The 26333-nt window shown below is 51.6% G+C and overlaps 15 protein-coding genes across 15 annotated transcripts; 8 read left to right on the forward strand and 7 right to left on the reverse strand.

Moving 5' to 3' along the window:
- Nucleotides 1-650: 650 nt before the first annotated feature.
- On the reverse strand, nucleotides 651-1488 carry BDZ99DRAFT_517107 (uncharacterized protein; the record flags this gene model as incomplete). The annotated part of the gene is made up of 2 exons (XM_033725136.1): nucleotides 651-1361; nucleotides 1432-1488. The coding sequence occupies 2 exons, from the start codon at nucleotides 1486-1488 to the stop codon at nucleotides 651-653; spliced, it is 768 nt and encodes a 255-aa protein (XP_033579755.1).
- Nucleotides 1489-1726: 238 nt separating this feature from the next.
- On the reverse strand, nucleotides 1727-3825 carry BDZ99DRAFT_437501 (kinase-like protein). The gene is made up of 3 exons (XM_033717586.1): nucleotides 2612-3825; nucleotides 2078-2550; nucleotides 1727-2011 (listed from the first exon to the last, which is right to left on the reverse strand). The coding sequence occupies exons 1-3, from the start codon at nucleotides 3676-3678 to the stop codon at nucleotides 1839-1841; spliced, it is 1713 nt and encodes a 570-aa protein (XP_033579756.1). The 5' UTR covers nucleotides 3679-3825; the 3' UTR covers nucleotides 1727-1838.
- A 1084-nt stretch (nucleotides 3826-4909) lies between these two features.
- On the forward strand, nucleotides 4910-5419 carry BDZ99DRAFT_460168 (uncharacterized protein). Its single transcript, XM_033719330.1, has 2 exons — nucleotides 4910-5004; nucleotides 5077-5419. Exons 1-2 carry the CDS (start codon nucleotides 4930-4932, stop codon nucleotides 5359-5361), a joined length of 360 nt encoding a protein of 119 aa, XP_033579757.1. The 5' UTR covers nucleotides 4910-4929; the 3' UTR covers nucleotides 5362-5419.
- Nucleotides 5077-6209, reverse strand: BDZ99DRAFT_460169 (uncharacterized protein). Its single transcript, XM_033719331.1, has one exon. The coding sequence runs from the start codon at nucleotides 6109-6111 to the stop codon at nucleotides 5371-5373; it is 741 nt and encodes a 246-aa protein (XP_033579758.1). The 5' UTR covers nucleotides 6112-6209; the 3' UTR covers nucleotides 5077-5370.
- Nucleotides 6210-7118: 909 nt separating this feature from the next.
- Nucleotides 7119-7972, reverse strand: BDZ99DRAFT_242542 (uncharacterized protein). Its single transcript, XM_033713607.1, has one exon. It carries the CDS (start codon nucleotides 7722-7724, stop codon nucleotides 7227-7229), a length of 498 nt encoding a protein of 165 aa, XP_033579759.1. The 5' UTR covers nucleotides 7725-7972; the 3' UTR covers nucleotides 7119-7226.
- Nucleotides 7973-11911: 3939 nt separating this feature from the next.
- On the reverse strand, nucleotides 11912-13024 carry BDZ99DRAFT_381295 (uncharacterized protein; the record flags this gene model as incomplete). Its single annotated transcript, XM_033715231.1, has 2 exons — nucleotides 11912-12585; nucleotides 12643-13024. The coding sequence occupies 2 exons, from the start codon at nucleotides 13022-13024 to the stop codon at nucleotides 11912-11914; spliced, it is 1056 nt and encodes a 351-aa protein (XP_033579760.1).
- Nucleotides 13025-13891: 867 nt separating this feature from the next.
- Nucleotides 13892-14275, forward strand: BDZ99DRAFT_517112 (uncharacterized protein; the record flags this gene model as incomplete). The annotated part of the gene is made up of 1 exon (XM_033725137.1): nucleotides 13892-14275. The coding sequence occupies one exon, from the start codon at nucleotides 13892-13894 to the stop codon at nucleotides 14273-14275; it is 384 nt and encodes a 127-aa protein (XP_033579761.1).
- Nucleotides 14186-15678, reverse strand: BDZ99DRAFT_411088 (kinase-like protein). The gene is made up of 2 exons (XM_033716609.1): nucleotides 15320-15678; nucleotides 14186-15275 (listed from the first exon to the last, which is right to left on the reverse strand). The coding sequence occupies exons 1-2, from the start codon at nucleotides 15612-15614 to the stop codon at nucleotides 14332-14334; spliced, it is 1239 nt and encodes a 412-aa protein (XP_033579762.1). The 5' UTR covers nucleotides 15615-15678; the 3' UTR covers nucleotides 14186-14331.
- A 432-nt stretch (nucleotides 15679-16110) lies between these two features.
- On the forward strand, nucleotides 16111-17168 carry BDZ99DRAFT_495973 (uncharacterized protein; the record flags this gene model as incomplete). Its single annotated transcript, XM_033723414.1, has 3 exons — nucleotides 16111-16938; nucleotides 17012-17087; nucleotides 17142-17168. One exon carries the CDS (start codon nucleotides 16111-16113, stop codon nucleotides 16672-16674), a length of 564 nt encoding a protein of 187 aa, XP_033579763.1. The 3' UTR covers nucleotides 16675-16938; nucleotides 17012-17087; nucleotides 17142-17168.
- A 1217-nt stretch (nucleotides 17169-18385) lies between these two features.
- BDZ99DRAFT_242851 (uncharacterized protein) lies at nucleotides 18386-19091 on the forward strand. Its single transcript, XM_033713608.1, has 2 exons — nucleotides 18386-18650; nucleotides 18707-19091. The coding sequence occupies exons 1-2, from the start codon at nucleotides 18477-18479 to the stop codon at nucleotides 19070-19072; spliced, it is 540 nt and encodes a 179-aa protein (XP_033579764.1). The 5' UTR covers nucleotides 18386-18476; the 3' UTR covers nucleotides 19073-19091.
- Nucleotides 19092-19174: 83 nt separating this feature from the next.
- On the reverse strand, nucleotides 19175-20528 carry BDZ99DRAFT_517114 (uncharacterized protein; the record flags this gene model as incomplete). The annotated part of the gene is made up of 4 exons (XM_033725138.1): nucleotides 19175-19258; nucleotides 19309-19369; nucleotides 19505-19667; nucleotides 19721-20528. 4 exons carry the CDS (start codon nucleotides 20526-20528, stop codon nucleotides 19175-19177), a joined length of 1116 nt encoding a protein of 371 aa, XP_033579765.1.
- A 151-nt stretch (nucleotides 20529-20679) lies between these two features.
- Nucleotides 20680-21510, forward strand: BDZ99DRAFT_460178 (uncharacterized protein). Its single transcript, XM_033719332.1, has 2 exons — nucleotides 20680-20938; nucleotides 20987-21510. The coding sequence occupies exons 1-2, from the start codon at nucleotides 20828-20830 to the stop codon at nucleotides 21395-21397; spliced, it is 522 nt and encodes a 173-aa protein (XP_033579766.1). The 5' UTR covers nucleotides 20680-20827; the 3' UTR covers nucleotides 21398-21510.
- Nucleotides 21511-21522: 12 nt separating this feature from the next.
- BDZ99DRAFT_243049 (uncharacterized protein) lies at nucleotides 21523-22614 on the forward strand. Its single transcript, XM_033713610.1, has 3 exons — nucleotides 21523-21918; nucleotides 21969-22340; nucleotides 22387-22614. Exons 1-3 carry the CDS (start codon nucleotides 21895-21897, stop codon nucleotides 22495-22497), a joined length of 507 nt encoding a protein of 168 aa, XP_033579767.1. The 5' UTR covers nucleotides 21523-21894; the 3' UTR covers nucleotides 22498-22614.
- A 1914-nt stretch (nucleotides 22615-24528) lies between these two features.
- BDZ99DRAFT_382712 (uncharacterized protein) lies at nucleotides 24529-24742 on the forward strand (the record flags this gene model as incomplete). The annotated part of the gene is made up of 2 exons (XM_033715290.1): nucleotides 24529-24644; nucleotides 24694-24742. The coding sequence occupies 2 exons, from the start codon at nucleotides 24529-24531 to the stop codon at nucleotides 24740-24742; spliced, it is 165 nt and encodes a 54-aa protein (XP_033579768.1).
- Nucleotides 24743-25581: 839 nt separating this feature from the next.
- Nucleotides 25582-26237, forward strand: BDZ99DRAFT_381793 (uncharacterized protein; the record flags this gene model as incomplete). The annotated part of the gene is made up of 2 exons (XM_033715257.1): nucleotides 25582-25653; nucleotides 25701-26237. The coding sequence occupies 2 exons, from the start codon at nucleotides 25582-25584 to the stop codon at nucleotides 26235-26237; spliced, it is 609 nt and encodes a 202-aa protein (XP_033579769.1).
- Nucleotides 26238-26333: the final 96 nt, after the last annotated feature.

The following is a 26333-nucleotide window of genomic DNA, read 5'->3' on the forward strand; positions in this document are numbered from 1 at the left end:
CTAGACTGCCCCCCTGGCGTTCTTCTGCATATTGAAGGCCCTTGTCACACTCCTGCATCGACCCGCTCTGAAATTCCTGTCCGCTTGCAAGCCACATGCATATGCACCTTCTCCTATTGATAAGGCCACGGATATCCGTCCTCAAGTTTCCCACCTCGATCCTCTCTCGCATAGAGGGCCCTGGTGCTTCACTATATATATATATATATATCCCGAGTCTCGCAAGGCTGAAACGCCCTGCTCAGGTTGCTTTCTGCATTATCATCTGAATCCACAGTGTCCCAGGATACTGCAAAGCCCAATCAGTTTCAGGCTTCAGTACCTCAAGCCTGCATTCCAGAAACATCCTCTTGTCCAACCGATATTCGACCTAGCAAAAGCTCAACGGAAGTGCAACCTTCGTCCGGCCAGACATCAGCATTTGGCTCTGCCCCACCGAAACAATTCACCATCTCGAGTAGCTGCATATTTTCGAAACCCAGCAGCTCATTCACAACATGGGATGACCCGACACGCCGCGATTGGCGTCTCCTTGATATCGGCGATGAAGACGCCATGTACCCAAGAGCAGCGTAGCGCAGTGTCATAAGCGCGTGAGCGGCTAGCCTAGCCGCCCTGTTGCAACAATCGTGGCATCGTTAACCAGCTGGTCATCTTGGCCGTGGTCGTAGTCTCTGCAGCCATACGCTGCTGGGGCGAGTGGTGGTGACTCGCACCTTACTCGGCCGCTTCTTGTCCCCCTCCTCTTCATCGCCTACGTCGAGAGTCCGTCGCCGCTTCCGGCTCTTCTGCCGTGCTGTGTTGGGCACAGCATCTTCTGCAGCGGCGGAGACTTCTTGGGCAAAGCTGACGTGCTTCTTAGCGGGGCGCTCTTTCTCCTCCTCATCTTCCTCGGACATCCTCCGCCGCTTCCTCCTATATGGTGTGGCCAGAGGGCTTTCGGCGGACAGCGGTGGTGTTGGGAGCCAGTCTGCTTGGCGTGGCCTCCGCGGCCTCTGGGGCCGGTCTGGTGCTGCCACTGGTTTCCCCGGACCGACTCTGGCGTCAATATCATTACCGCCTTTGTCTTTGTCGTCGTCGTCGTTGTCGCTGCCATCGTCAGAGGTGGCCCCCTCGAGCTCTTCATGCGCCTTCAACTCGGCCTTGCGCTTCTCTTTATACTCCGGTGGTGTGTGCCCCATAGGCCATTCGTCGGCGGCGCCATGATACATAACACTTCTACATATCTGTTCGGTGATAACCGCATCGAGGTGCTGTTTAAGTGCGGTAGCGAATTGGCCATCGTAGGCTTCCTGGGATACTGGTGTACCCGCGCGAGGAACGAGGTAGGCACCTTGAGTGGCAACAATGTCGAGGCAGTCCTGCAAGTTCGCGCTGCTGTTAGTTCGATGGGCCGCAATGCGGAACTGAATAAAAAGGATGCAGGCTTACGATGAGCAGATCTTGGCTGGCCGTGGTAGTGGGTGGGTTGTCTGGCCGCGATGTCATGGCAGCGATGGCTGTGTGCAAGGACGTCACGAGTTGGGCTGTTTTGGGTAGAGGTTGGAAAGGTGAGAAGGTGAGCCTTCAAATAAGGTCGGAAATCCATGAGTCAGCACGGGCGCGGCGAGGAGGCGTTATCACGTGATCTAATATGTGGGGCACGACAAGGGGGTGGCACGAACCCCAGGCCTGACCACAGTTGGAAGCGATAGAACACAGGGCAGCGGCATCATCGTTAAGAGAAACGGGAATTCAATTGCTACAAGCACTAGATACAGTATATACACTAGTGCTACTAGTCTCTCTCTTGCACAAATATAACATGCCAGCCAGGCGGCCTTCCAAACAACGCTCGCTCACACCTCCCCATCTTCAAGGCCATACTCCAACCGTCGTCTCTTCGCCTGCGGAGATTCGGGTAGCAGCGAGCCCCAAGCTGGGTGCTGGAGAACCTCGTCGATATCGGGGCGCTGCGCATGGTTGTTCACTGCCCACTGGTATCTCACCATCTCAATAAAGAGACCGCCGACTGCAAGTTTGGATCAGCCCGTCTGCCACCAGAAGCCATTGAAGCTCTGCGACGTGGAACACTCACGATGTATGTAGCCTCTGGCCGGCGACGCGCACGCACTCTTATAATCCCTAGCCATTTTGTCAATGGTATTCTGATAACTGTTCTCGAAGGAAGGGCGCAGCTTCTCGTTGTCCTTGCCGTCGCGCCATGGGTTGATGGAGAACTTCCACGGGTGGTAGTTGTACGTCAGCTCGAACAAGATGATGCCCATGGACCAGATGTCGATGGAGTGGTCGTAGTCATCCAGCTCGAGCTCGGGAGCGAGATAGCCGATCGTGCCGACTGTGCCCGGCTCGGGCCGTAACGACCCACCTGCCTGGATGTGCCTGGATGTGCCAACGTCCAGCAGGACGGAACGGAGCGGGTTGACGATGAGGCCGATGTTGGTCAGCTTCAGATCGCGGTGCAGCCAGCGTCCGTCGTGCATGACTTTGACACCCAACAGTGCGTCGCGGAATGCAGTCGCCGCCTCTATCGTCATGCCCTTGCACCCTCTGTCGAGCTCATGCGTCAGCTGCGTTCTCTTAAACCATGATTTCAAGACAAGAGGCTCACCCTTTGCTCCGAGTCCCCACCAAGTCGCCGAAGGTCTGGGGCGTCATCGGCTTTAGGACAATGGCAACATTGTCAAAGGCCGTCTTGGAGGAGAACTCCTTGCTGTTGGAGTAGATCACCTCTGCCATGCGCAGAATTCGCTCACCGTCGTCTGACTTCTGTACGAAATTAGTCACTTCCCGAAGTGTCTCGATCTCTTTATCCACACTGTGACAATTTTGGGAAGTCCGCTCCACCACTTTGATGGCGGCCACGTTGGCTGACTGATCCGAGGCGAAGAATACTCTTCCGTGACCGCCCGCACCCAGAGCATCTCCTAGTGTCCAACTGCCCATCGTTCTCTTGTTGGGGAGTGGGGTCGGCATCTCAACATCGATGTTGGCAGGCCTGCCAAGAGCACGAGCCACATAGCGTCCGCGCTCTTTCTTGAAGTCGTCTTCGGCAGCGAATTCCTCCCACTGGAAGTGGTATTCGAGCTTGTCGAGCAGGATATTCATGCTGTGCTGGTTCAAGTGATATGGCCGCCGCATGGCTGCGTCGCCATTGACCGTCAGCTGCGCCGACGGAGACCTGGAGCAGCCTATGATGTAGAAGCCCTTGCTTTCAGGAAAGAAGTTGAACCGCGCATGGGGGTTCCGGAGGTTGATGTCGTGCGACTTTGCGAAAGACCTGGTGCAGAGGAGCAGGTCGATGGGCATGTTTTCCAAGGGGCCCTTTCCCGCCGCCCATCCCCTCTCCGGCTCGGCCGGCGGAGACTGCAGCACCAGCAGATAACAGCCGACCCAGACCATGCCGAGCTCTTGAAGCTGCTTCTCGGTGTCGGTATCTGGCTCCGTAAGGGTTTCGCTCGCTTCGCCATCAGTGTCGTGCTTGGTGCGTTCCATCTCGCGTCGAAAGCGAACTATCTCGTCGTCGCATGTCTGCTCGGGCTCGACAAGCATGCGGCGGAGGGCGGCTTGAGCGCCATCTGCCTGGCGCCGAGACGTGAGGGCGTCATAGACGTCGCTGAATGCTAGCCTGGCGAGGGCATTTGCGGGTGTAAGGGAGGCAAAGGCGCGGTCCGACATTTGATAACAGATAGGGTGCTTACGGCAGACTCCGATGAGGCATATGAGCTTCAATCAGGTACCAGAATGCCGTGGGAAATGTGCACCTTTTCAAATGCGACTGCCAATTATAGAACCCCTTCCTGGTTCCGTAACGTAGAGACAGCCATACTGCAACCACTCGATCTTGCTTCCTCTGGTAGGTATAAGATATGGAACGTCCATGCACGGCATCTTCGGCGTATCGCGGTCCAAGCTCAACCATCTGGGATCTACCTAGCAGAAGGATCTTTAAATCCTTAGGGCCTTCGCTAGCTGGCTTCTCGGCCTATTGTTGTGGCCGGAACGTGACCCGCGATGCAAGGCCAAAGCCGGACGTCACTGATTCGTTAATAATGCAGGTCCCCACTTCACTTCACTTTTGCTTCACTTCACTTTTGCTCCACTTCACTTCACTTTTGCTCCACTTCACTTCACTTTTGCTCCACTTCACTTCACTTTTGCTCCACTTCACTTCACTTTTGCTCCACTTCACTTCTCCTGTCCCCTGCAGCACGGCACATGCCCCCCCCCACGCCACTCCACTCCACTTCTAGCAGAGCAAAAGTTCACTTGGGGTGTGGGCCACTTGGGGTGGATTACGTTAGCAAACTTTTTGGTGCGATTTGGACCTTTTGATGCCCCAGCAATCTCAACAACCACAAAATATTATAGGCTGCAACTTAGAATAAACACAATAGTAGCTATTTTAATATTATTAGTCAATTTTTAGGGTCTCTCGATGGCCCCATTTAGTCGTAGTAGAGTTTTGGCCCCTAAGACCAGGTAAGATTTACAATACAATAAAATTACACGTAAGTTACACATCGCTCCAGCTCTTTGCCTAGCTATTAGAAAGGGCTAAATATGTATGCTTATATAATCTCAACTGTGGTTGTTAAGATTGCTGGGGCGTTAAAAGGTCCAAATCGCACCAAAAAGTTCAGTGGGCCACTTGGGGGTGTGGGCCACTTGGGGGTGTGGGCCACTTGGGGGTGGATTACGTTACAGGCAGCAACATAAGTGGTTGCCTTTCCTTCAGGACTTCTTAAAAAGTGCCCGTCTCACTGGTAAAACCGTGTCCAAAACTTCCAATCTTTGCGGGGTTGTAGTCACTTCGGGGTTCCTCTCTACGTGCAAAATACTACCAACCAAGTAAGTCACTTCGGGGCCACAGACCTGCAGCGGCGGCTATTGAGACTCTGTTAATAAGATTCGCTTCCACGTCCTGGCATGGACAGAAAGACGCCAGTCGCGAATGACGTTGCGCGGGATGACACGGCGCTTCAGCAGCTGATCCAAGACAAAGTAAGTCTCATCTCAAACCCCCATTCCCCACAACCCCCCCCCCCGCAAGAGCATCAATAATTGGTACGCCAGTTCCCGTCCACCGACCCAATGCTCGGAGACTGGGAGGTCGGGACGGGTCAGTTTTCCTCTCTTCAAAAGGGCCTGCCGCAGGGGCGGAAGCTCTGCGGCGTAGTGGTCAGGGTGCACAGCGAGAACGGCGCGGTGCGGGTGGGCGGCGAGATGTACAGCAACGTCAAGACGGAAAACGTGGAAACGGGGCGGCATCTCAAGGACGAGCATTTCCTCCTCGTCGTGGACGCTGGCAACTGGTGCATGACACTAGGCAGGCCGACGTATCGTCTTATATTAATGTAGTAAAACACACTACTGGCTTTGTTCCGCTGGCTGAATATAGGTGGCCTCCCTCTGCATGCCGTGCTCCACGACCGCCTTTGCAATGCCCAGGCCGAACTCCATCCTCATGCCCCATCCCGCCGGTCCAAACTCGACAGAGGGTGGAGAGCACTCGTCGAATGGGCAGTTGATCTGCACCGGTGCGTCCGTGTACTTGTCCTTCAGAAAATCCAGCAGGTCGTGCAGGGGCATTGTCAGAGACACCCCTCCCTGCGGCATCGCCCCATAGGGTAAATCGTCGTGGTGTTCCGTCTCCTGGTCCAGGCTCTCTGGCCGGTCTGGCGGTGCAGCTGTGCCAGGGAGCCGAGCGGCGTAGTGCTTGATCGCCTGATCCAGGCCCTCTGGCCTGGCCACGGTGCGCCACCAATTGGAAACAGCATTGGCGTAGATATCGGTAGTCGTAGCGCGTGCCCGTTTGCCGCGCAGGTTCCAGCGTAGTTTGCTGAGCGCATCTAGGGTGGTGCCGATGGCGCACAGGAAGAAGACTTCGAGGGAAATGGACAAGAGCTTGACGAGGATCGTCCTAGCTCTTTTGCGGTGATTGTTGCCAATGATCGTGTCCGGGTCGTCCCCGACGACGGCTACTGCCTTTGATAGCCTGTTTTCCTCGAGATCTTCCAGGAGGGAGAATCCGCTGGAAAACCTCCGAATCCCGTTGTCGAGCACGGCGATAAGGCTGGTGTGGTCTGTGAGCGCAGGGGTGGGAGCCATGGAGCCATCTGTGGAGAAGAAAAGTAAGTGAAGTGAAGTGAGGTAGATAAAGTGAGGTAAAGTAGAAGTGAAGTGAAGTGGAGCGGAGTGGAGTGATGATGCAACGCCATGCAGCTGTGTATTGGTCCATACCCCCTGTCGGAAGGGCTGGCATAGCCGAACCAGCCATAAGTTCCAAAGGAACCACCCCGTCTGAAAGAAATTAGAATTCTGAGTTTTTTATTATACAATTGCTTGCGAATCGAACTCCAATTTTTGTGCATACTATGGCAGATTTTCGCACTTTGGGCTGACAACTGATGTGGGGAAGAGATCGTGTGGAAGTACAACGAAGTTTTACAAGGCTTGCCAAGAACTGCAAGGACCGTGCGGCGCCAACCATCTACGATGGGGCGGGCAGTGCAAGCACCGGAAACGCCGACAAGCTGTTGCCTTTGGTCGTGACAAAGGGCAAGTTTACTCGAGACTTAGGGGCCAGAACCTGGAGCCTGGCAGCCTTGAGGGCCCGGAACTGGGCGGAACCCTGCAGAAAGGACCGAAAACTGGGTCCTGATCAGCTCAGGCTTGCTCAGTTTTACACTGCCACAGCTCATGTTCGCTTAGTCATGGCTCAGTTTAGTGATAGTTAGTGTAAAGGGCCAGTCTGAGCCAGGACGTTGGCAGAAAGCCGTCGGGTGGTTTTCGTCTCATAGTTTCTCAACTCAATTAAACACCTTTTACTTCAACTTTCATACCAAATGGTAGCTGAGCCTAGGCTCCACCAGCAGCGTACGTTGTGTTAGCACCCCATTGTTCGAGAAACGCGACCTCGCCGCGGTCACCGGCTTCGATTCCGCGACGCCCCGCAACACCAGCTGCGCAACACCAGCTCTGCAACACCCTCTCCACGACAGCACCATCACAACGTCCTATACTCGCCGTCCTCTGCTTCCGCAGCGTCGCCGAATCCGCGAGCTCGTCGCGATTCCATAGACCCCGCCGTCGCAATCTTGTCACCTAGCTCCTCTTTAGCACCCACCATAGGGCGCGCCGAGCCTGTTAATCAACACTCCGCCAGCACCTTCCATCGCTTAAAAGCACTTTCCGACTCTGCACAACACCGTCGCTTTATGACATCATCTAGATGATATCGTTCCGGTCGTGCATTCCGCGTGATTTCGATGTACCTGCTGCCATTTTCCCCGCAGATGGTAGGGTCGAACCCGAGGTCCTTTTGGGCCATCCACAGATATCCCAAGTATGTCGAATGAGTGCGACGCGACCGCTCCCAGTCGGTCGAATGTCCAGAGTCGCATGACAGAACCGCAGAGTGTGAAGCCAGTAACAGATCGTCGGGTGTCTTGCGCTGCAAAGATCTCCCGAGCATATCGAGAGAGATCGAACCAGGTGCTGCTGTGGTTATCCTCTCGCGGATTGCTCTTCAGCTCGCCTGGGACGAGGACGTCGCACCAGTCGCAGGGAGCACCACCGTTAGACATCTCGTTCCTCCCGCCATATATGATGCCAATGTCCAGCTTCCGTTTGCTGATAGATCCGGGGATAGGCTTGTTCGGTGTGGCAAAGCACCGCCGACGCGTCGGAGGCTGGAAGCCTTGCCTCCAAACGTGCCACATCGGGTGCTACTTGGAGGGTACTTGGAGGGTAATCGGAGGGGAGATGTAGGATCGACCGCGACTTGCGGCGGGGACGAGAGGGAACAGCGCCATGCCGCTGCACTTGTTGCACACAAGGGTGAATAGTCAGCTTCCTTGTGCGGAAGGATGGACAACTCAATTTCAATACAGAACTCGCGAACTGCATTAGAGAACGGAGCTCGACTGCGACTGGCGCTGGGATGGGATGTAAAGCTATACTACTGTTATACTACTGTATCTCCGTTTTAGGGGCGGGCGGTCTCCTCCTTGCGCGTTGACGTTAGCGCCCTTGCTCAGCAGCTCGACGATCTTGTCGTGGCCTCCTCGCGATGCCGCCTGGAGCGCGCTGCGCGTTTGCTCAAGGCCGATCATCCCTCGCCACGGCCACGGATGTCAATCTCGTTCAAGGGCTACAAGGAGCTTGACGCTGAGGCGGTCTCCCACAATGCGCTCCATCAACACCTATGTCACGATTATTAGACCACTAGGCGTAGACGGATCGCGAAGTCGGAAGGCGCTGGTGCGCATGTCGCCGATACCGAGGTCGCTGCCAACGGTGAAGTCACTGACGTCAAGGTCAATGGTGATGAAGTTTGTGACGTCGAAAATACTGACCGCAAACCCGCGAAGCTGCCGAGATTATCAGCGCACGGTAAACTGAGCTCGTTATACCTATGTCCTCACTTCGGCAGTGAAACGTAGCGAAGAATATCACATATGGAAACGCCCTCATCCAGCTTCCATCCCGTTGCAGGCTTCTTCCGACTATGTTAGTTAGCTAGGTCGTATACTGGTCATCAAAATTGGTACTCACCTAAATCAGTGACAAGTTGCTTGAATTCAACCGGGGGACCTTGAACGCTAGCTTCTGGATACTTCGACTTGAACGAAGCTCGAAAGGCGTCAAGCCCATTCTACTAGGAAAACTGGTAGAACCGAAGTTATGCCGCCTACCTCGTGACCTGAGAGGAAAGCGAGCGACGGGCCCAATGCGGGGTCGCTCCATCAGTGGCCCTTGCCAAGCATTGAAGTTGGGCGGCAAATTCCGCTGCGCTGACTGCGCAACACCAAAATAGCAACTCACAGCTCACCCGCGATATGAACGTCGCCTCCTCGCATGCTACACCGTGCCAGAATTTGATTTTAGCCTTTCCCGACGCTACAAGTCCTGCCGATGTCTAGTTGGACGACATCTTCGACGCCTGTGGCGCACACGAAACCCCCCTCAGTCCAACACTGCAGATTGCCTCCCCAAGCCGCGCAGAACGACGCCCTCATCGTCATGTTTCGAAGTGCAAACACCCCGCCCCTGCTAAAGTGAGCCTGCCGCCGAACGATCGTCGTCTTCCTGCCCCGAGGTGCCCACAGTCAACCGCACGTAAAAATGCTTCTGTTGCGCGGGCCCCAGACTCGAACCCAATCTACACCGAGGGTTGCACAAATGAATATAATTATAGAGACTGAAAATGGCGGGGCACAGCTACTGGGGAATAAAGACCGAGAGGGCCACTTTCGGCTGGCAGGATGGCGTTTCTTTGCTCGACGGGAAGCCGGACTGACAGGTACAGCATGCGTATCGGGGCCGTTCTAATCGTGGCTAAGAGGCGGCGTAGGAAAAGTTTTGAATGCTTACAACCCCCATCCACTACATCCTCCTCGACCCGCAGCCGTTCGTCGTCGCCATCAAAGTGTGGCCCTATTGTCAAGCGCAAGAATCTCTAATACCTCGCTGTAGCCAAGCTATGTAAGGTATACCGCTGCACTCTTAATATCTGTCGCTAGCATTCCTTACAGCAAGGTTCCGTCACCACCTCTCTCATAGATAGAGTTTTCCCCGCAAAGTCATGTACGACTATGATACTAATGTCCAGCGAATGTGCATGGTAATCATGACTGGAAGGATCGATGAGAGAGACTAGAAGAGCAACAAAAGATTACACCGCACCCAGCCGCAGTCACCACTCGATGCGCCCCCAAGTCCTTGTCAATCCGTTTCATTCAACTTATGACTCTTGCCTTCACTTTTCCACACATTTCATAGAGGATGTTTTTGGCAGAAGGATAATGACGCTGTGCGACTGTCGCGTTTTCTACGGCTAGAGTCATGTAACACGATCGATAACTAACGCAAACAATTCCATTCTTGTTATAAACAAATCTTCCCTAATATAGCCATCTGGTTTTCTATCTGCTCGTAGGAGGGTTGGAGAAAGTATTGAGCCCTAGTTCTTCTGCTCGGGATGCACTTGCTTGCTGCAAAACAGAGCTCAAAGGAGTTGGCTTGCTCTCCTGGGAGCTTCCTGAACTACCATTTAGAGTACTGTCCTCAGCTCCATGAGACTCTCTTTCGCTAGTTGCGCCACTGCCCTGCTGGGCCATTGAGTTGGGAGCGTTCGAGTTCGGTTCGCTGTTGGGGTTGGACATGGTGGGTGGGTTGGTTCTTGTTGAAAGTCAGCATGTGCCATGGAGAGGGAGAATGCCTGCCCTCACCTGGGTGGCTTCTATCGTGGCGTATACGAGCAAGTGAAAGCTCTGAGCTGCCTTGGTTAAACGGTGCTTGTTATGGAAGCGCCTCAACGTTAACTGACAGTGAGGGGTATGCTACTACCGGAAGGAGATGGAGAAGAAAGATGAGCTTAATGTAGTCGGCGGGAAGCGGTGGACGATGCTTTGCAGGGTCGGTGCGCAGGTTCGAACAGGAGAAGATAAAGAATTAGACTTGATAATTGACAGTGACTGCAAACCTTTATACCTATGCTCCTACGCCCCTCGCTCACGCCCCATGCCAACTACGCTGCCCTGGTAATGTTGAGCGCAACTGTAGAAGTAACAGCGGTATTCGTCCCGTTACGGAGATGCCTGCGAGTGTGAAGAGGCTTGCAGACTACATCACTCTCTACTTCAATTAGATTGGAGCATCGCGAGCTGCACAGAGTTGTTTCCTTGGTAGTGGGAAGCGTGGTGGTGCTGAATGACGCCGCAAGAATCATCAAGCTCACACTCCCCAGCATCGATGGTCGGTCCGATGCACCTGAAAGGTTGTCGTGAAGCGGATCACTTGATGGTGGTAGGCTGTAAGAGCGTGGAGGCGATATGCAAGCCCTCCCATTAATGTGCAGCAGTAAGAATGGAATATCGCTTGTCTACGCCCCTATTTTGGCTAGGTTCAAAAGCCCCGACTTGATATCTGATGTGAGATGTGAGAGACCTGCAGGCCGATTGAGTGGACTCGGAGTATCTCAAATTGATGCATTCAGCCTTTCCTCCTGCAAGCCTCAATGAAACTGCCCCCACAAACTCCCCTGCAAACTCCCCTCGTAAACTCCCCTGCAAACTCCCCTCGCAAACTCCCCTGCAAACTCCCCTCACAAACTCCCTGGCAAGTGACTTGGTGTCTCTCAGAAAGGAACAATTCACAATAAAGAGCCCGATGTTTCACCATACTACCAAAACGACTACTTGTAGCCATTAAGAGTTGATAAGTGCTATTTGCGCCCAATGTTGATGCAGTTGAATGTAGTCGTGCCCAATATATCAGTTGGGCGGGTTACCCGTGCCCCGCTATCCCCGCCGGTCGCCAACTTTCCGAACAACGCGCAAACCCTTCAACTACCCACCAGCTTCAATGAAGGCCATCTCGCTATGCTGTCTCGGTTGACTTTCTTCTAATCACATACCAACCTACGAGTGTCATATATCCGGCTGGTAATTTTATCGGTAGATACACCAGCATTCTGGGTGCTAATTATTCACGCAGCTGAGCTGCCTACATCAACATCGACCACGATCAGCATCTTGTGGGCTTGTTATTCCAGGAAACACATTCCTCTCATGGTATGTCGCTTGATCCATACGGCGCTGGCTTGCCTTATGTTTCTACAGGACTTCGCAGACAAGGATCTCGACGACGAAAACATCGATTGGACAGGCGCCTCTGATACTCCCCATCGTATCCATGGGAAGGGCCAAAAGATACGCTGGCGCGATTGCGATGGCTCTCTCTACCAGTCGAGCGAGTCGGAGAAAGGCCTGAACTTCATTAGAGCGATCACACGGCGTAGGGGGTACGGGACACTGTCTGCCGGATTAACGCTGGTATTTGTCGGATCTGGTGGGCAAGTGAAGGAAGAATAGCATTGGATATTGCTCTTAGTCGCTTTATTTATTTATCCAAATAACATTTCTTTTAGTCGAAACCCTTCTTCTAATCCCAGGTTCAGGCTTAAAATGCCATCATCATGACAATTGCTGGTGATTCGCAGGGTCACACAAGCTGTATCAAGAATCCCTTGCTTTACTTCTTCCTTTCGTATTGGACTCATAGCAATTGCATGACACGTCTCGGCACCAAGCAACTTGGTAGTACCTTTCTCTTGAGCATCTTGTATATCCACTGTATGTGGAATGACTCTCCCTCCATTTTCCTGAAATATATTCCACAGTCTACCATCCGTCTCTAAATGTGTGCCGAATAACTCCATCGCAATATACTGAATTTTGTTCGCCATAATACCCAAACACATATAGCAACTGACATCACCATTAGGAGAGCGTGGAAATACTATTGTGATGGTGGCTGTATCCCCTCCCTTCTTTCTAATCGCGCCACACATGTACTGAGGGAAGACGTGAGCGATACGACTGGTAGCTGGGTCTGAGACCGATTGCTGGACGGAAGATGTGGATGTCGCTGTCAGACTTTCGATCGGAAGTGAGATGGGTGTGTATTGGGGTTCTGCGGTGTTCTCTCGAGAAGTATCGGAGGACGTTTGAAGATTCCCTTCGAGGCTGTGCGTCTGGCTTGAGGGTTGCATGGTCGTTGGCATGAGTCCCGTGCGCCCTAGCGAAACTGAATTAAAAAAGATGAACTATAACGTGACCTTGAATGACTCACGACGTTTCTGGGGGGGGCCCGGCTGTATCTTAGATATCACAGGCGTGATGGTGTGGTGAACGCTAGTCTTAACGAGCTGAGTCGCAACTTTCTCTTTATCTGCAGTGGAGAGGCTCTCGAACGCTTTAATCGTTGTCAGATCAGCAAGCTGTCCCTTGTAATGATGGCCATGGCCAGTAGTCGCGAGGAAGTATGCAAGCCAGGCTGAGATACCCGCGTCCAGAAAGATTCGTGGTGATGTTGAGGGCGGTGCAGAAAGCGCTTCTTTGTAGGCTTCGCGAAGCCCGGATGGCGCTCTCTCTTTCGTGCGCGTCCATTCCGACGTGAGATGTCCCGAAAATAATGCAGTAGAATCGCGAATCGTGACCTGTAGATGGTCCGCCATGGCCTCCCATGCAGAGTAAAGGGAGTTTGTGAGGGGAGTTTGTGAGGGGAGTTTGTAAGGGGAGTTTGCAGGGGAGAGGTCGGGCAGTGTGTTGACTAATGCGGGGCTAAGACTATGAATAGATGCCGAGAGAAGATAGGTGCAGACATCACTCTCCACCACATCCAAAACGATGCCTGCACTAACGACTCGATTAGAGAAGTGATGTACTCACTTCCATCCTCTCATCACGACGAAACAAGGTCACCGGAGAGGCGAACAAGGCGCAGCAATCATGCCTCCAGTCGCCCCGTCACTCGCTGCGACGAGATCACAGCATAGGACAATGGTCTCTGGCAAGCGGCATAGAGAAAACGATGCTGATGGAAGAGGTCTGCATGCATTTAGCGACGAGTCCGACGCACATTGACCTAATGCCTGTATGGCTATGCACCGAAGCAGGTGTAGAGGGTTGCGATTGGCCAAAGCGAACCGTAGCCTGACGTACATTATCGGCGATTGTGCAGTTGAACGATTCTGTCTCTGAATGAAGTTGCTGCCCATCCTGAGCGTAAATAGAACCCGCGCTTCGCTACAAAGCCTCCTCCATCTTACTTAAAGAACAGCTATCTTCGCGTCTTCAGTACGCTTCATCACTGCCTGCACATCAGCCGTTCCTCCCATCTACACTTTGTACCACGCCGCATTTTGAACTTTTACAGCATCTACGTTGAGGAATACGACTTTTCTCAAGAGAATTATCTAAAAGACCGCACGCTTCGCAGATTTGCGCCTAGAAGCCCTGCATATTCGCTGAAGGAAAAATCATCGACGTGAGTGTGTCAAAAAATCAGACTGTACCAACTTGATACTGACGAATACGATAAGATGGCAAACCTATATGTCGCTATATACAAGCCTGTGGGAGGGAATGTTCACCATTGGGCTCTTTGGCTTGAAGCATCTACATGGTCGCGCCTTTTTGAAGCTAATGCAGGTGGAAACCCGGGAGAATACGTAGTCAGTGAGCGAGAGAATGTACGCCCCAATGCTTCGGGCCGCCATAAATCAAACCGTTTTGTGGCCCAAATCGACGACTACAATGGCTTTATCAAGAATGCTCGAAGTTGTAAAGCTCCAGCAGACAGTGCGGCCTGGAACTGTCAGGAATATGTCTTGGATGTACTCGAAGCCGCAAATTTGGATGATATCATTGATGACTATCAGCACGCGGCGATCAAGGGCTACCTCGAGAGCATACACGATACGTAGGCTTAAAGCTTAACCAAGCGGAAAAGTTCTAGCACGAGGATGTGTTCTATCAATTCTCATGTAACAAGCGTCTCAAGTAATAAATCCATCGCCCATTCGTTACAATACTCTCCCATCCCTATCACGGGTAGATAATGATACCAATCATCCTCTTCAACTGAAGACATAGTATTGAGGGACTTTACATACTCCCAGTATTCTGGGTATGAGCCCCCAGCCTCCCAGTCAACGATACCCTTTATCTTGACGTGTCCATCATGAAGCTCTGCTAGAATGTTCCTTGGATGGAAGTCGCCATGGGTCATGACGATTCGATGACGTGAATGTAGACACGTTGTTCGTACGAATTCCTTATAAGTCTGAGCGATTCTCGGTTTCATCGTGGACAGAAGGAAGTTGTTGAAGTCATCTTCGTTATGGATTGGCACGGAACTGCAGCGAACTGATCTCCTAACGTCTTTGCATCTAGGAGGGTCGCCACTACCAAGCTGTGAAGATGGTAACGGTAAACTTCTGAGATTTTTGAGTATGGTGTTTAGCTGATCGCGAACAGACGTCTTCAGATCCGCTGAAAGAGATGGCCATAGCTCTTGTAAAGAAGTCCCTTCGATAAACGTCATGAAAAGATGTGTCATGCCGTTGTAGGTTATTGATCCTAGAGGTTGGGGCGAAGGAAAACTCTTCGAAACCCGGTGAATGTGCTCCATAATGGCCACTTCATTGAGGTCTAGTCCCTGACCAGTCTTGACAACAATGTTGGAGTGGATTTGCGTCACAGTCCGTCCACCAGAGGCGGATAGCTTCTTTCCCCTCTTCACCATTGCATCGATTTTGGACATCATGATCTGCTCGTCAGATTTCCCTGCCGGTTCCCTGAGTATTTCGCTCTCCATTACTGCTTTCACTTGAGGATCGAGTGGATGCGTGATGACTGCGGAGGTGCAATGCGGTGAGCGATTGATATGTTTGTTCGATGGGAGACTCTGCGAAAGCGAATCATCTGAAAAGATTAGCTTAATTATTTTGAAGGGACATTATCGCAACCTTGACCACTTTGACCGCTTTGACTCCGTTGATCTTGAAGTATCCCCCTCAAACGTAAGTATTTTAGGCGATAACTATTGAAGAGAGGCCCAAGATCGACCTCAGCATCTTGCTCCAGGGCCTTGTTACAGTCGTTATGAAAATTGAGCTGATATTGCTTGTTTAGCTTCCGTAGTGCTGCACTACCACTCGGTGTTGCGACTGGCGATACATTATCAGGTAAGTGCGTGCCAGAGGTGTGCCGCTTTGGTGGGTGTGCAGTATCTGCTGAAGAGCTGTCTCGACTGTGCTTCATTGGTGCCGTAGGACCGCTTGCGCAAAGCAGAGTGGTATCTTCCGTTGAGGGAGCTCGTTTGTGGTCATAAGAAAAGCCGAGATTGGAGAACGAAATCGCTCCTTCGTGAGGCTGTGCCAAGGCTGCTTATCTAAGTATAAGTCGGTCTGTGCATAAGTTATCCAAGGCTGACCCAGCAACCGCCATAAACATCCACGTGACATCCCACCAGCACTCTACACTCCACACTCTTGAACTACCCTATCGCCGCTCATTCAATCCGACGAATATACAGAACGCTTGTCGCACCTGAACTGCCTTCGGCTAGTGATCATGGTCTCGCGGGTCTACGGGAATGGATTTGAGGCCGTCCCCAATAAGTGGCTGATGGGATAAACATGTAACTCTGCGTCTTACTCGGCTCGAAAGGTGGATTTAATTTATAACAGCATCACGCCGCCGCCATCCCTCAACATCTCCCGCCTCAGCGGCGCTGCACTTCTCGTCTTTACTCTGTATGCTTTTTACATCCATCCTCTCATGCTGGGAAAGCGCGCGCGCTCCTGCGACGGTGCCGCAGGCTACTCGACCCGCAAAACGAATAACCCGCGCCATCGAGACCTCGGCTCCTCGCCCAGAAGGAAGACTTTACTCCTCTATTGACCACTGCTCTCGAAGTATCGGCTCTATTAACCTTGGTTGCGGCCTTTCTGTATTCCCTCATCTTCGAGAACACCGGGCGTGCTCCGTTGACCCTCCTTGCCCGCCACGCCTGCCCAGATCGAGCTCGCTCCTCCGACCGCAGCCCTCCCTCTGCGCCTCAAGAGAACTTGCCCTCCTTCGAACGCATCACACAGTGCTCCCTAATGTCCGTCCGCCGACGCGAAAAGACATCACCATCACTGAGAAGAAACAGCTGGCCGGGTACAACATAACTGTGGACAAACAGATTGCGCTTGCGGATGCGCTTGCGGATGCGCTTGCGGAACTTATAAGGACACTCAAGCGAAGCCGTGAGCAGGAGCCTTCACCCCATGCACAAGCAATCACAGACACGGAGAGCTGCGTCGGTGGAAAATGAGACTACGGCCCGGAAGATGGAGGAGCACATCCTTTTCCGGGGCGAGGGCTACCGTAGTGGATTTTAGAAAAAGAAGCGCAAGGAAGACTACCGGACGGTCGTCAAGCGGCTTAGGTGGGCGACCCACGCGAAGCTAGAGCCATAGGTCCTACTCCGTGAAGCCCTGCAGTGCAAGACCGCACAACTTCGCGGCAAGCAGGAGGAAGACATAGCGGCGACACTCTCCGGCGAGCCCTGTCGTTACCTTGATGCCTACTAGTGGGGGTAAGAGCATGATATTCTACGACAACTGGACGGCGGTCATTGAGATCACTTGCTAATTCCTGAACCCATCCAGCGCTGATGGTCTCTCGTTTAGCAAGTGGGAAGTAAATTCACACAAGTCCGTCCAGAACCCGGCACTCAATATCATGGTAGAATTCCATACACTTCCTAGATTTATGGGCGTGAATGCTCACAGAACCCATACTCGCACAGGAAATGGTAATACCGGTGGTGCTTTCGTCAAAAGTAACATGTCTCATGAATTGGGGGTGGGGGCCGCTCTTTGCAAGTGTGTACCAGGTCTGTGGGAGAGATGGAGGGAAGGGGTGGTCCCAATAAGTATCCCACTCAGTATTGCCATCGTCGCGGGCTAAGCTGATGTTCGTGACAATGTGCTAGCACAGTTAGCCATTGAAGTAGATGAGAGTAATAGGTACCTGTGAATTCACATGGAGCTTAAAGGGCTGTGCGGCGCGTCGTATGGTTTTATACCAACGTCCTAAGATCTGGCGTGGTGGACAATACTCAGGGTCAAACTCGATTTCGATGATCCCAACTTCGTCTCGAGTGATTTACGATACAGCGAGGAGCGCGGTTTTCCAAATTCGATTGACTTATTCTTGCGATGTACGATGTCCCAGCTGCAGATTCGTAGGTGGCGGTTCTTTAGGTCTATGCAATTCCCTCCAAGTAGAGTACGTCGGCGGCAACGAGAAGATTCGCTCCTTGGTGCTCAATGATGTGCGCTTCGAACAGTAGAACGCCTACGGGGCTTTCGTTGAGACGTTCCGGAACGTAGAGCGTGACAACACAAAACTTAGTTAAAAGTACTAGGCGATTTCTGCCGGCTGCTTCACCTTCTAGACCTGGAAGAGGTGCCATGGTTGTTTTATTCAATCGGTATCATGGTCTTGCCAGTGTCGGGGTTGATGCTTTATAGCTCGCCCGTCAGCGTCGCCTTCATCGTCACAAAGTGATAGCCGTGAAATACAAGCCTTGAGTCTAGCTTCGCTTTATAGTGGATGTAACGAGCGACAAGCCATCTGTCGTGCCCGATTTCCAGATGGCCTGATGGTTTAGAAGTGGTGTTTCGAACTATTGCTTTTTGTGAGCCAGCCGGCTCTTCAATGTTGGTGTCTGTTGCTGAGCCTTGCCGAGTGGTATATGATGACGACGCTTATGAACCGGATTTTTTTCTTAAGTAACGAGCAAGGTGGTTTTTTGGTCCTTGCCACAATACGTACAAACAGTATTGCGAAGACGAAATAAAGTCAATCGGAAGATAATTCTTCCGCAGAGCCTCCTCGAACACAACTCAATGCCCCGCCACTTTCTCCTTGCATCAAACTTTGACATTATCCGGCGGATGCCACTTCATCATTCATCATCAAACTTGTTTGGATTCACCAAGTTGCGCTGCAACTAGCCTTTAAAAAACTCGCGAAATATTACGTCGCCGCGAAACCCCCGCTATTCCAAGGAAACCTCCAAGGGAACCTTCACTTTTGCAAGGGAACTACATCGACACGATTCTCACTATGCCCCTATATAAGATTTTGTCCGAGACACCGGAACTAGAGAAGCTAGTGTATGAGGCTGCTTCGCAATTACAAGGCAGAACCGAGATACCGATCAAGGAAGAGGGAACATTATTTGAATATCAGTGGACAGATGAATGCTCGAATCTAGTCAGAGAGTTTTCTAAGACTAAAGTATGTACAGAGAAAGCCAACTGCTATCAAGACCACACTACTAATTAGTATCGAAGGTAGGGGACGTTAGGTCTGCGCTGGAAAGAGGCGCAGACGCGAAGATTTCGAAACAAAGACCTGCTGATCCAACCGTTCTTCTCCTTGAAATTGGCTGGCTAGCGACAACGAAGAGCGAAATCGCCGTCCTTATATCTCTCCCAACACCTAAGGATGCGATCAAGAAAGCGAAGCTCCAGGCCCGGAGTGATGTAGCTGGAGACAACAACCGCAGCGAAACAGAATTGCCGCCTGGCTCGATAGTATTGGTTTTTGAATGCGTCTGTTTCCGAATGGTGCCAGCTGAGATCCCATTTGTTGTCATAAAATTTCTCACTTCACCGTTGGAAAGGATAGAATCGGGGGAGCATGGAGGTGGAATATAGATCAAAATGTCTTAGTGCGTCCGCGAAACGTGGGGAACTATTTTGAGAACAACCCGAGGCCTAGATCCTCTAAGTTTTGCCCAGTGCAATTCAAATACTCGTTTAGATATATAGGTGCAACTGGTGAGTAATTGTTCTCGTCGGGTTGCAGGCTGGTCCGGTGCGAACGTTCATCAGGTTCTCCTTCTAGCATTTCGTCAGCCATAAACAACATATCTAAGCTGGACAGGACTCACCGTCTGCCTCGGACACTCTCTGTCTTTTGCGTGGCCATAGAGACCTGATTCTACGTATAGACTGAGTGCTGTTCCACAGAGCATTATACTGTTTGTCAAATGTCTCCTGGCTGAGGTCTGTTTTCAAAGCTTTGTTGATTTGGTCAAGACTATCCCTCAAATTAGGAACGCCCCGCTGAAGAGGGTTCAAACGTACCTGCGTCTTTCGCCAAGTATGATCTTGCTCAGGAATGCCACGTCGAAAGAGATCTCAGCTTGCGGCTCTATCTCAGGCGGCTTGCATACGACAACTTTGTTCGCAAATTCTGCTGATCCTGAGCAATATGTAATGCTCTTGTAGTTGTGAATTGATGGACCACCTGTTCGTTTATTTTAGCCGTTATTCGCAATGACGTCATTAAGGAAGCTATACAGATGACGAATATCTCCCAGGCTCGGTGCATCAGCCCTTTCTGATACAACTCCTTCGTTTGTTGAACCGGCCATAATGCAGCAGTTCGAAGCCGCGATAAATATTTCGAATCTGCTTCACATTTCCGTTGGAGCACCTTTAAGACTTTCTTCATATGACTATCCGCAGCCTCTAGCGTAGCTCCAGTCGCGAGGTCAATACTAACAAGGTTTACGAATAGCACTGTACTGTAATTGGATATCTGTATTGCGTGGTTTCTCCTTCCATTCAGTGCGATTGAGAATTGGCCGTAGTCTTGGAGAACGTCGCTAATGCTTGCTCCATCTTCTGGTTTATCACCAGTACGCAAAGGGCATGATTGTGAAGAAAGACGCGTGAGAAGGCAGAACGCGTCAACAAGGTCTTCTGGCTCGCTAAGACAAACAAGTTGTCTTCTGGCCGACCATTCATTTTCGTCCTTCGGTATCAGACTCAACAACTTAGATAACTCAGATGGCTCGCTGGTTGGCTCGCTGGCTGGCTCGCTGGTTGGCTCGCTGGTTGGCTTCCTGGGTGGCTTCCTGGGTGGTTTGCTAGACTGTTCGCCTGGAGTTTCAATCCGGAATTTCCATTTTTCAGACGATGGCTGCGTGGGTGATGGCTGGCATTGGACGGGCGCGGAGCGTTGGTCCAGTTGCTGGTGCAAATTTTGTACTTGGATTTGTAACTGAAGGACTTGTGTTCGTAATTGGTAAACGAGTTGTTCCAAATAGTGTGAGTATTCTACAACAGTTCCACTGTAGCCATTAATACGTTGTGGTTTGGCCATCTCTGAAGGCGATGAAAAAAGGTGAAGTTGGAAAAATTCCCATGCTGCGTTTGCCCACATTTGGGGGCACCCTCGAGGGTGCCCCCAGATGCGGCATAGTGCTAGTACCCCAAAACCGGGACGGTGCCCCGGTTCACCGATCTACAGAACCACGGCGGGCAGATTCACATGCGACATGGGATAGCATATATGTTCAGCCTTCGCTCCCGTCTTTACGCCCTGCTTTGTTGCTGCTCTTTTCGCTTGCCTTGTTTGCCTTCCCTTCGTCCCGTTACCATCCTCCCGGCTCCCATTTCAGGATGCATCACCTGCCTCCCACACCTCCTCCTTCTCCTGCGCCTACCTGCAAGACCGAACAGGATGCCCAAAGCTCGGACCGCCTGAAAGCTTGCAGCAATTCTTCCCTCCAGGTATGCCCTTCTATTGGTATGCCTTTCCTCATCTCACCATTTGCGCAGCTGCTGGTTTCTGAAATCTTTCAAGTCGGAAACGTCATATTGGTTAATGTCCTGGTGCATGTGCACCTCATGAAAACGCCCCTCAACTCCACATCGACGTACTATTTCGAAGAACTCGAGCGGCACGAGTTTCAACTTCACCGTGCCAAGAGGACGTTCCCGCTTCTGCTCACGGGGCTTTACGATTGTGTTGAAGCTTTCTCCTATCAGTTGCAGCGAGGCGTCCAATTAAAGGACTCTGAGGATCGTAAAATCTTGTTCCGCGCGGAAGAACCCGATTGCGCTTTTGGTGCCATGGAATCAGGCAATGTGGCTTTTGGGATTCCTTGCCCCTGCAAGCGCCAGGGGACTAGAGCTTGTTCGACGTTTGACAGCTATCGCAGAAGTCCCCAGCAGCCCCGCGTTTCTTGAGGTTTCAGGCCGTTTATCAACATAGATTCCTTCTACATGTACTCAAAGATCCAGATAGTGTTGTGTGTTCTAGTACTATACATACTCTTCGTCCTCTGCCAAGCATTTACAGCAGCCCTCCGATCATGATTATGCTCTAAGAGGTGAATGCTGTCTTGGAATAGGTGAAATATGCTAAGATGGACGACACAAAGCGGCATCGCTTCACCAAGAACTGCATCAGCTGGCTACAAACCAGGCGGACCGGTAATGTCCCCCGATGGTTCGATGGAGCAAGCCGTCCTCCCTTTCGAACATCGGACGTGCGGCTAATACTTTCCCATAATTCACGATGCGTTTCGTTCCCAAGCGAGGAGCAGCTGCTTTAAGAGCAGCCCCCAGCTTTGTTCCCTCCCCAACTCCCCGCTCCTGCAGATACAGAATACTGAAGGCAATCACCTGCACGACAAAAATCCATACTACCGTTGAGGACACTACCTCAGGGTACTAGTTTCACTATGACTGAACCTGAAGTTAAGAAGGTACGTATTATTGCTAGTTGATGATACCTTTGCTAACAAAAAATAAAAAGACTACTCGGCAAGGGCGCACCTCTATATCAGGAACCCCCTTCGTTCAGTTCGCAGCTCTGACAACCTTGAAAGCCCTGGTAGCATCGCGAGTTACCTGTGCTATACCAGAGGAAGACCTGAATCAATGGTTAGATGAGTGGGATGGGGATACAAAGCACAGGCTGGCTTTGGTTACATGGCACTTTGACTCTCGAATGCACCCCCCATGCACAGAGGAACTGATCCAGTTGGTTTCCGCGGCACATGACGATCCTCAAAGCGTGAAAAAGATCACCACGACAATATATAAGCGGTCTAGGTACTTTCCGCACGAGGACAACACGCACGAGGAAACGCATGAAGTCTTCGTCTCTACCCTACAAAATATTTTGGTAAGTTATATGACATTGAAATTTCGTGCAGTCTAACAAGAGCCAGGAAATGTGCAGAAAACGCATCATTGATCACCCTCTTGTGGCCCGGATGAAGACTGATCAGGAGCGAGAAGGAGTTGAGCTTGGAAACTTGATTAGAGGATTGATGCAGTGAAATATAGACATACAATGGCAGGCATGTCACTGGGATGGTCCGCGGTGGGTACGTATTACGTCAGGTCGTCAGGTCGTCAGGTGGCTATCTAAGCGGGGTTCGCCTCACTTCTTCTTCTACTCTTTGCTTTGTCTGCGCCACACATCATATGGTGACTGAAAATCTTCATCCACAACGACAGCGCTTTGTCCCACTCTGTGCCTTTTCGTCTTGCAAGGTCTTCTACGATCACACGCCTCGTTACTCAACCCTCCTCAATCCGCCCCCAAAACCGTGCAACCAAGCGATCGCTCAGAAACCCGGGCGACATTTACGCAAGGTTACCGCATGAACCCGCTCTCCTGCCTCTCAGCTCTCAGTCTAGCTAACCACTTTCCACATGTGAAGCGCTGCCAGCGTCCTCGATCGAGCCTGCCCAAGTAGAAGTCGGTGACGAAGGCCGCTCGTACTCCTAAGTACTTTCACACGACCTTGTTGAGACCGATCAGCCGTCATCGCCCGCAGACCGACTAGCCGAACCCTCTCGGCCTAATGTCTCCCAACATCCCTCCAGACACCGAGCAGGTCTCGCCGCCGGCTTCGCCCATATAGGCAAACAGCAAGCACCTGAGGGACTGTACTCGAACAACAAGTGCCGACGAGATTAGTGAATCATCGGTTAGATAAAGGCTTGCTGGACAACTATAGAAACGGCAGATGGCAAAATGTCGATTTCAAACGTGTGATCACTGATGAACACATGCGAATCGCCGTTGCAGTCTTGGCCATGAACAACCGTACACAAGCGACCGGAAGAAATCTTTCGAGCGTAGCAACTCGCGCGACTCACCTCGCGCGACCATTCACCACGAGATTGCCAAAGCGGGTTTATGTGCTCGTGAACCGCTCCAGACCTAGTGGAAAGCGTGTGAGCAGGCGAAGCCTTCATACCCTCACCGCTCTGCCAATGAACAGTCTCACCAACGTCCCGCAAAGGAACGCGCGCCTTATCTTCGCGACCCGTCTGACCGAAGCATCGTCTTATCAGCAAGCTGTCATCGGTATAACCTACCCCGAATACGACTGCGTGAGAGGCGCCGTTCCTGATCCCGATCCCTCCGAAGACGATGATGAGTTTCCGTCTCGCCGCCCTTCAACCCCTTTTCCGGCCCACAGCCAGCAGCCGAACTGTTGGACCGGTGTGCAGGCGCTTAGCCGTCTACTCCGCTATGGGAAAAAAAGCGTATACCTGATATAGAGAATAAGGGAGTCAATGAAGATGGAGAGGAGCCACCGTTTAAAACAGGAGTTTGCTACTGATGTCGCAAATCAGCTCGCCTAAGTCCATATCAACACCGACTCCAGCCAAGGCGACCAGAACTATTTCGCTATCCTGAACACCGTGCCCGGTGGCTTCATAGATCACGCGGCTGAATGCCGCGGACTCGCGATCATTATGGGTCAACTTCAGCAAAAGAGGGGCTTCTCAGCGCAGAGGATATATTCGTTTTAACGCCATAATCGATCTTTTCTACTCGCGCAGTCGAATCTTCGATAGCGCGTGATCGTCCTAGCAGCTTCGTATTCTTGAATCTCTACGTGATTGGCGATAGCGGACAAGTACTCCTTGCCAACGACTATAAGAGTACACAACAACCCTAGCATTACCCCTGCTCGTGGATGATGCGCAGCAGCGGTCGCGAATCTGGATCTGGTGCGAGGCAGCGGAGTTTGGCAGAAGCTCACGGGTGGTGTGGGCATATCGATTATTTATGAATAGCAGCGCGAATATAGCTCGGGTAGAGGGTAGCGAGAGCAGGGTGACGATAATTGCAGAAAAAGAGTAACTACCGAACCTCCATGCACACACAATTGCAAGTCCAGCGCTGGGTACCTGATGGCAGGTGCCGAGAGTAAATGAGCAATCAACTCTTCTGCCGCAACGGCTGCGTTTCACCTATGATGGATACGGGTAGCCAAATTCTCATTCAAATAAGAAGCTGGCCCACGATTCGCATTTGCAATTATTCAACTCTTTACACACCGCCAGAGATGTGTGATTACACCCAGGTTCACTACAAATGCTCTCATATCCGATATACAGTGAGAGCATGGTGCATAAAATACCAGGAGACACATAAGAGATGCCCAGCAAATGTAGTTGCCATGTAAGAGCAAATACCCAGCGCATTTTCGTATAGCTAACACTTTCTCTAGAGAATACCGGCTCGACCAGAACTGCGGTCCGTTTCAATCGTCCAAATAGTAACTCAAGTAAACTAACATAAGAATTCCTTGAAGGCGACTGCAAAGACGCAGCCTCAAAGTCAAAGGCATCAACAGGCAGACCTACAATAATCACTTCTCGTTCAAGAATCTCCATGTGACTGGCAGTAGCAGATCTAGATCTGGTGCGAGGCAGCGGGGCGGTTGATAGAAGCTCACGAAGTTCATGACTCTCACGGGTGGTGTTGGCATATAGATGTTTTATGGATAATGGCGGATTCTCTTTTTATGGTCTTCTAGCTCCACGACTGCCTTCTCTCCTCTCTTTCTCTTCAATTATGTTGAGCACACCCGAACCAATGTATTGCCTTAGGACTGCCTTGCACCACTGTTCCTACCCTAGTCTTTTTGGTGAATGGCTCGAGGGTGCGTAGCGCGAACATAGCTCGGTGGCGAGAAGGAGAGGTGCAAAGGTAATTCTAGGAATTCCACCAAACCCTGATACGCATATTCTACCGGATCCCCATGTATGTCCATCGCGATTCCCTTTTCCAACCAGAGAGGCGCCGGCCTAGGACTGATCCGACGTTTACCTGCGGACAATCTACCACTCACAGCATGCCAATTTCTGCTAAAACAAACCAAGGGAGGTAACGCAAGCCTCATTTCTGCGATGCTTGAAAATAGCGCCAATCGGAGGCTTCCCCAGAATCCACCAGTTGAAGCCATCCTACTAATACAGATACCTTGGAGCAAGGTGCGGCACAGCGAGCTAATGCTTTCAGTGATATATGGATCTTGTTACTGCCTTGTGGCTCCCCATCAACCACTCCCACCGCTTTCACTCCTTGCCCATAGTTAGCAGTCTGCTGACGAATTATGACGGAGAAAAGGCACAAGCTGGTGGTGCTCGGGGACGGTGGCGTCGGAAAGACAGCTTTAACGCTCCGAGTGAGTCCTCTTACCTTTCAGATGTCACTGTCTAACTTTAGCTCCAGCTTCGCTTCAGCCATTTTGTTGAAACCTACGACCCTACTATCAAGGACTTATATCTTAAGCACGCACAAATCGACGAACAGGTATGCCTGCTGGACATACTCGATACTGCAGGCCAGGAAGAATACTTTGCGTTGCAAGACCAGTGGATACGTGGCGGAGAAGGATTTCTGCTGGTTTATAGTATCTCGTCAAGGTCCTCCTTTACCCGCATTCGAGATTTCCACTGCCAGATTCAAATGGTCAAGGAATCCACGATCTCCGGTTCACCGCTAAGTGCGCCGGTCATGCTGGTGGCCAATAAATGTGACAGGGTGCTTGAGCGAGAAATATCTACGCAGGAAGGCAGCGCACTTGCACACGAATTAGGATGCGGTTTTGTCGAGACGTCTGTGAAGACAGGCGTTAATGTCGACAAGGCCTTCTACGACGTCGTCCGGCAGCTGAGGTTGCAAAAACAGCAGCCTGACAATCATGAGAGTTACGAGGGTCAGGATGATGGTGGATCTGAGCGCCACCCTAAATGTGGAATACTCTAAACGCTAGGTACCTGAGGATACATCGGCTGTAGGTGGCGGGAGGAAGCACACCTCTGATGCATAAAACATTATCTGTTTGCGAGTATGAGACGGATT

This window comes from Mytilinidion resinicola, assembly GCF_010093595.1.
Source record: "Mytilinidion resinicola strain CBS 304.34 unplaced genomic scaffold BDZ99scaffold_5, whole genome shotgun sequence".
Taxonomy (NCBI): domain Eukaryota; kingdom Fungi; phylum Ascomycota; class Dothideomycetes; order Mytilinidiales; family Mytilinidiaceae; genus Mytilinidion; species Mytilinidion resinicola.

What these genes read in the sequence shown, in the direction of transcription:
- BDZ99DRAFT_242542 (XM_033713607.1), bottom strand. Translation starts at nt 7,724, where the DNA reads ATGTGGCACGTTTGGAGGCAAGGCTTCCAGCCTCCGACGCGTCGGCGG.
- BDZ99DRAFT_460178 (XM_033719332.1), top strand. Translation starts at nt 20,828, where the DNA reads ATGCATCACCTGCCTCCCACACCTCCTCCTTCTCCTGCGCCTACCTGC. An exon ending in GCAGCAATTCTTCCCTCCAG is followed by an intron (nt 20,939 to 20,986) that starts GTATGCCCTTCT and finishes CCATTTGCGCAG; the next exon opens with CTGCTGGTTTCTGAAATCTT.
- BDZ99DRAFT_411088 (XM_033716609.1), bottom strand. Translation starts at nt 15,614, where the DNA reads ATGAAGCACAGTCGAGACAGCTCTTCAGCAGATACTGCACACCCACCA. An exon ending in AAGCGGTCAAAGTGGTCAAG is followed by an intron (nt 15,276 to 15,319) that starts GTTGCGATAATG and finishes TAATCTTTTCAG; the next exon opens with ATGATTCGCTTTCGCAGAGT.
- BDZ99DRAFT_243049 (XM_033713610.1), top strand. Translation starts at nt 21,895, where the DNA reads ATGACTGAACCTGAAGTTAAGAAG. An exon ending in CTGAACCTGAAGTTAAGAAG is followed by an intron (nt 21,919 to 21,968) that starts GTACGTATTATT and finishes AAAAATAAAAAG; the next exon opens with ACTACTCGGCAAGGGCGCAC. An exon ending in CTACCCTACAAAATATTTTG is followed by an intron (nt 22,341 to 22,386) that starts GTAAGTTATATG and finishes AACAAGAGCCAG; the next exon opens with GAAATGTGCAGAAAACGCAT.
- BDZ99DRAFT_437501 (XM_033717586.1), bottom strand. Translation starts at nt 3,678, where the DNA reads ATGTCGGACCGCGCCTTTGCCTCCCTTACACCCGCAAATGCCCTCGCC. An exon ending in GTGGGGACTCGGAGCAAAGG is followed by an intron (nt 2,551 to 2,611) that starts GTGAGCCTCTTG and finishes TGAGCTCGACAG; the next exon opens with AGGGTGCAAGGGCATGACGA. An exon ending in GGCCAGAGGCTACATACATC is followed by an intron (nt 2,012 to 2,077) that starts GTGAGTGTTCCA and finishes CCAAACTTGCAG; the next exon opens with TCGGCGGTCTCTTTATTGAG.
- BDZ99DRAFT_460169 (XM_033719331.1), bottom strand. Translation starts at nt 6,111, where the DNA reads ATGGCTCCCACCCCTGCGCTCACAGACCACACCAGCCTTATCGCCGTG.
- BDZ99DRAFT_460168 (XM_033719330.1), top strand. Translation starts at nt 4,930, where the DNA reads ATGGACAGAAAGACGCCAGTCGCGAATGACGTTGCGCGGGATGACACG. An exon ending in AGCAGCTGATCCAAGACAAA is followed by an intron (nt 5,005 to 5,076) that starts GTAAGTCTCATC and finishes TTGGTACGCCAG; the next exon opens with TTCCCGTCCACCGACCCAAT.
- BDZ99DRAFT_242851 (XM_033713608.1), top strand. Translation starts at nt 18,477, where the DNA reads ATGCCCCTATATAAGATTTTGTCCGAGACACCGGAACTAGAGAAGCTA. An exon ending in GAGAGTTTTCTAAGACTAAA is followed by an intron (nt 18,651 to 18,706) that starts GTATGTACAGAG and finishes TTAGTATCGAAG; the next exon opens with GTAGGGGACGTTAGGTCTGC.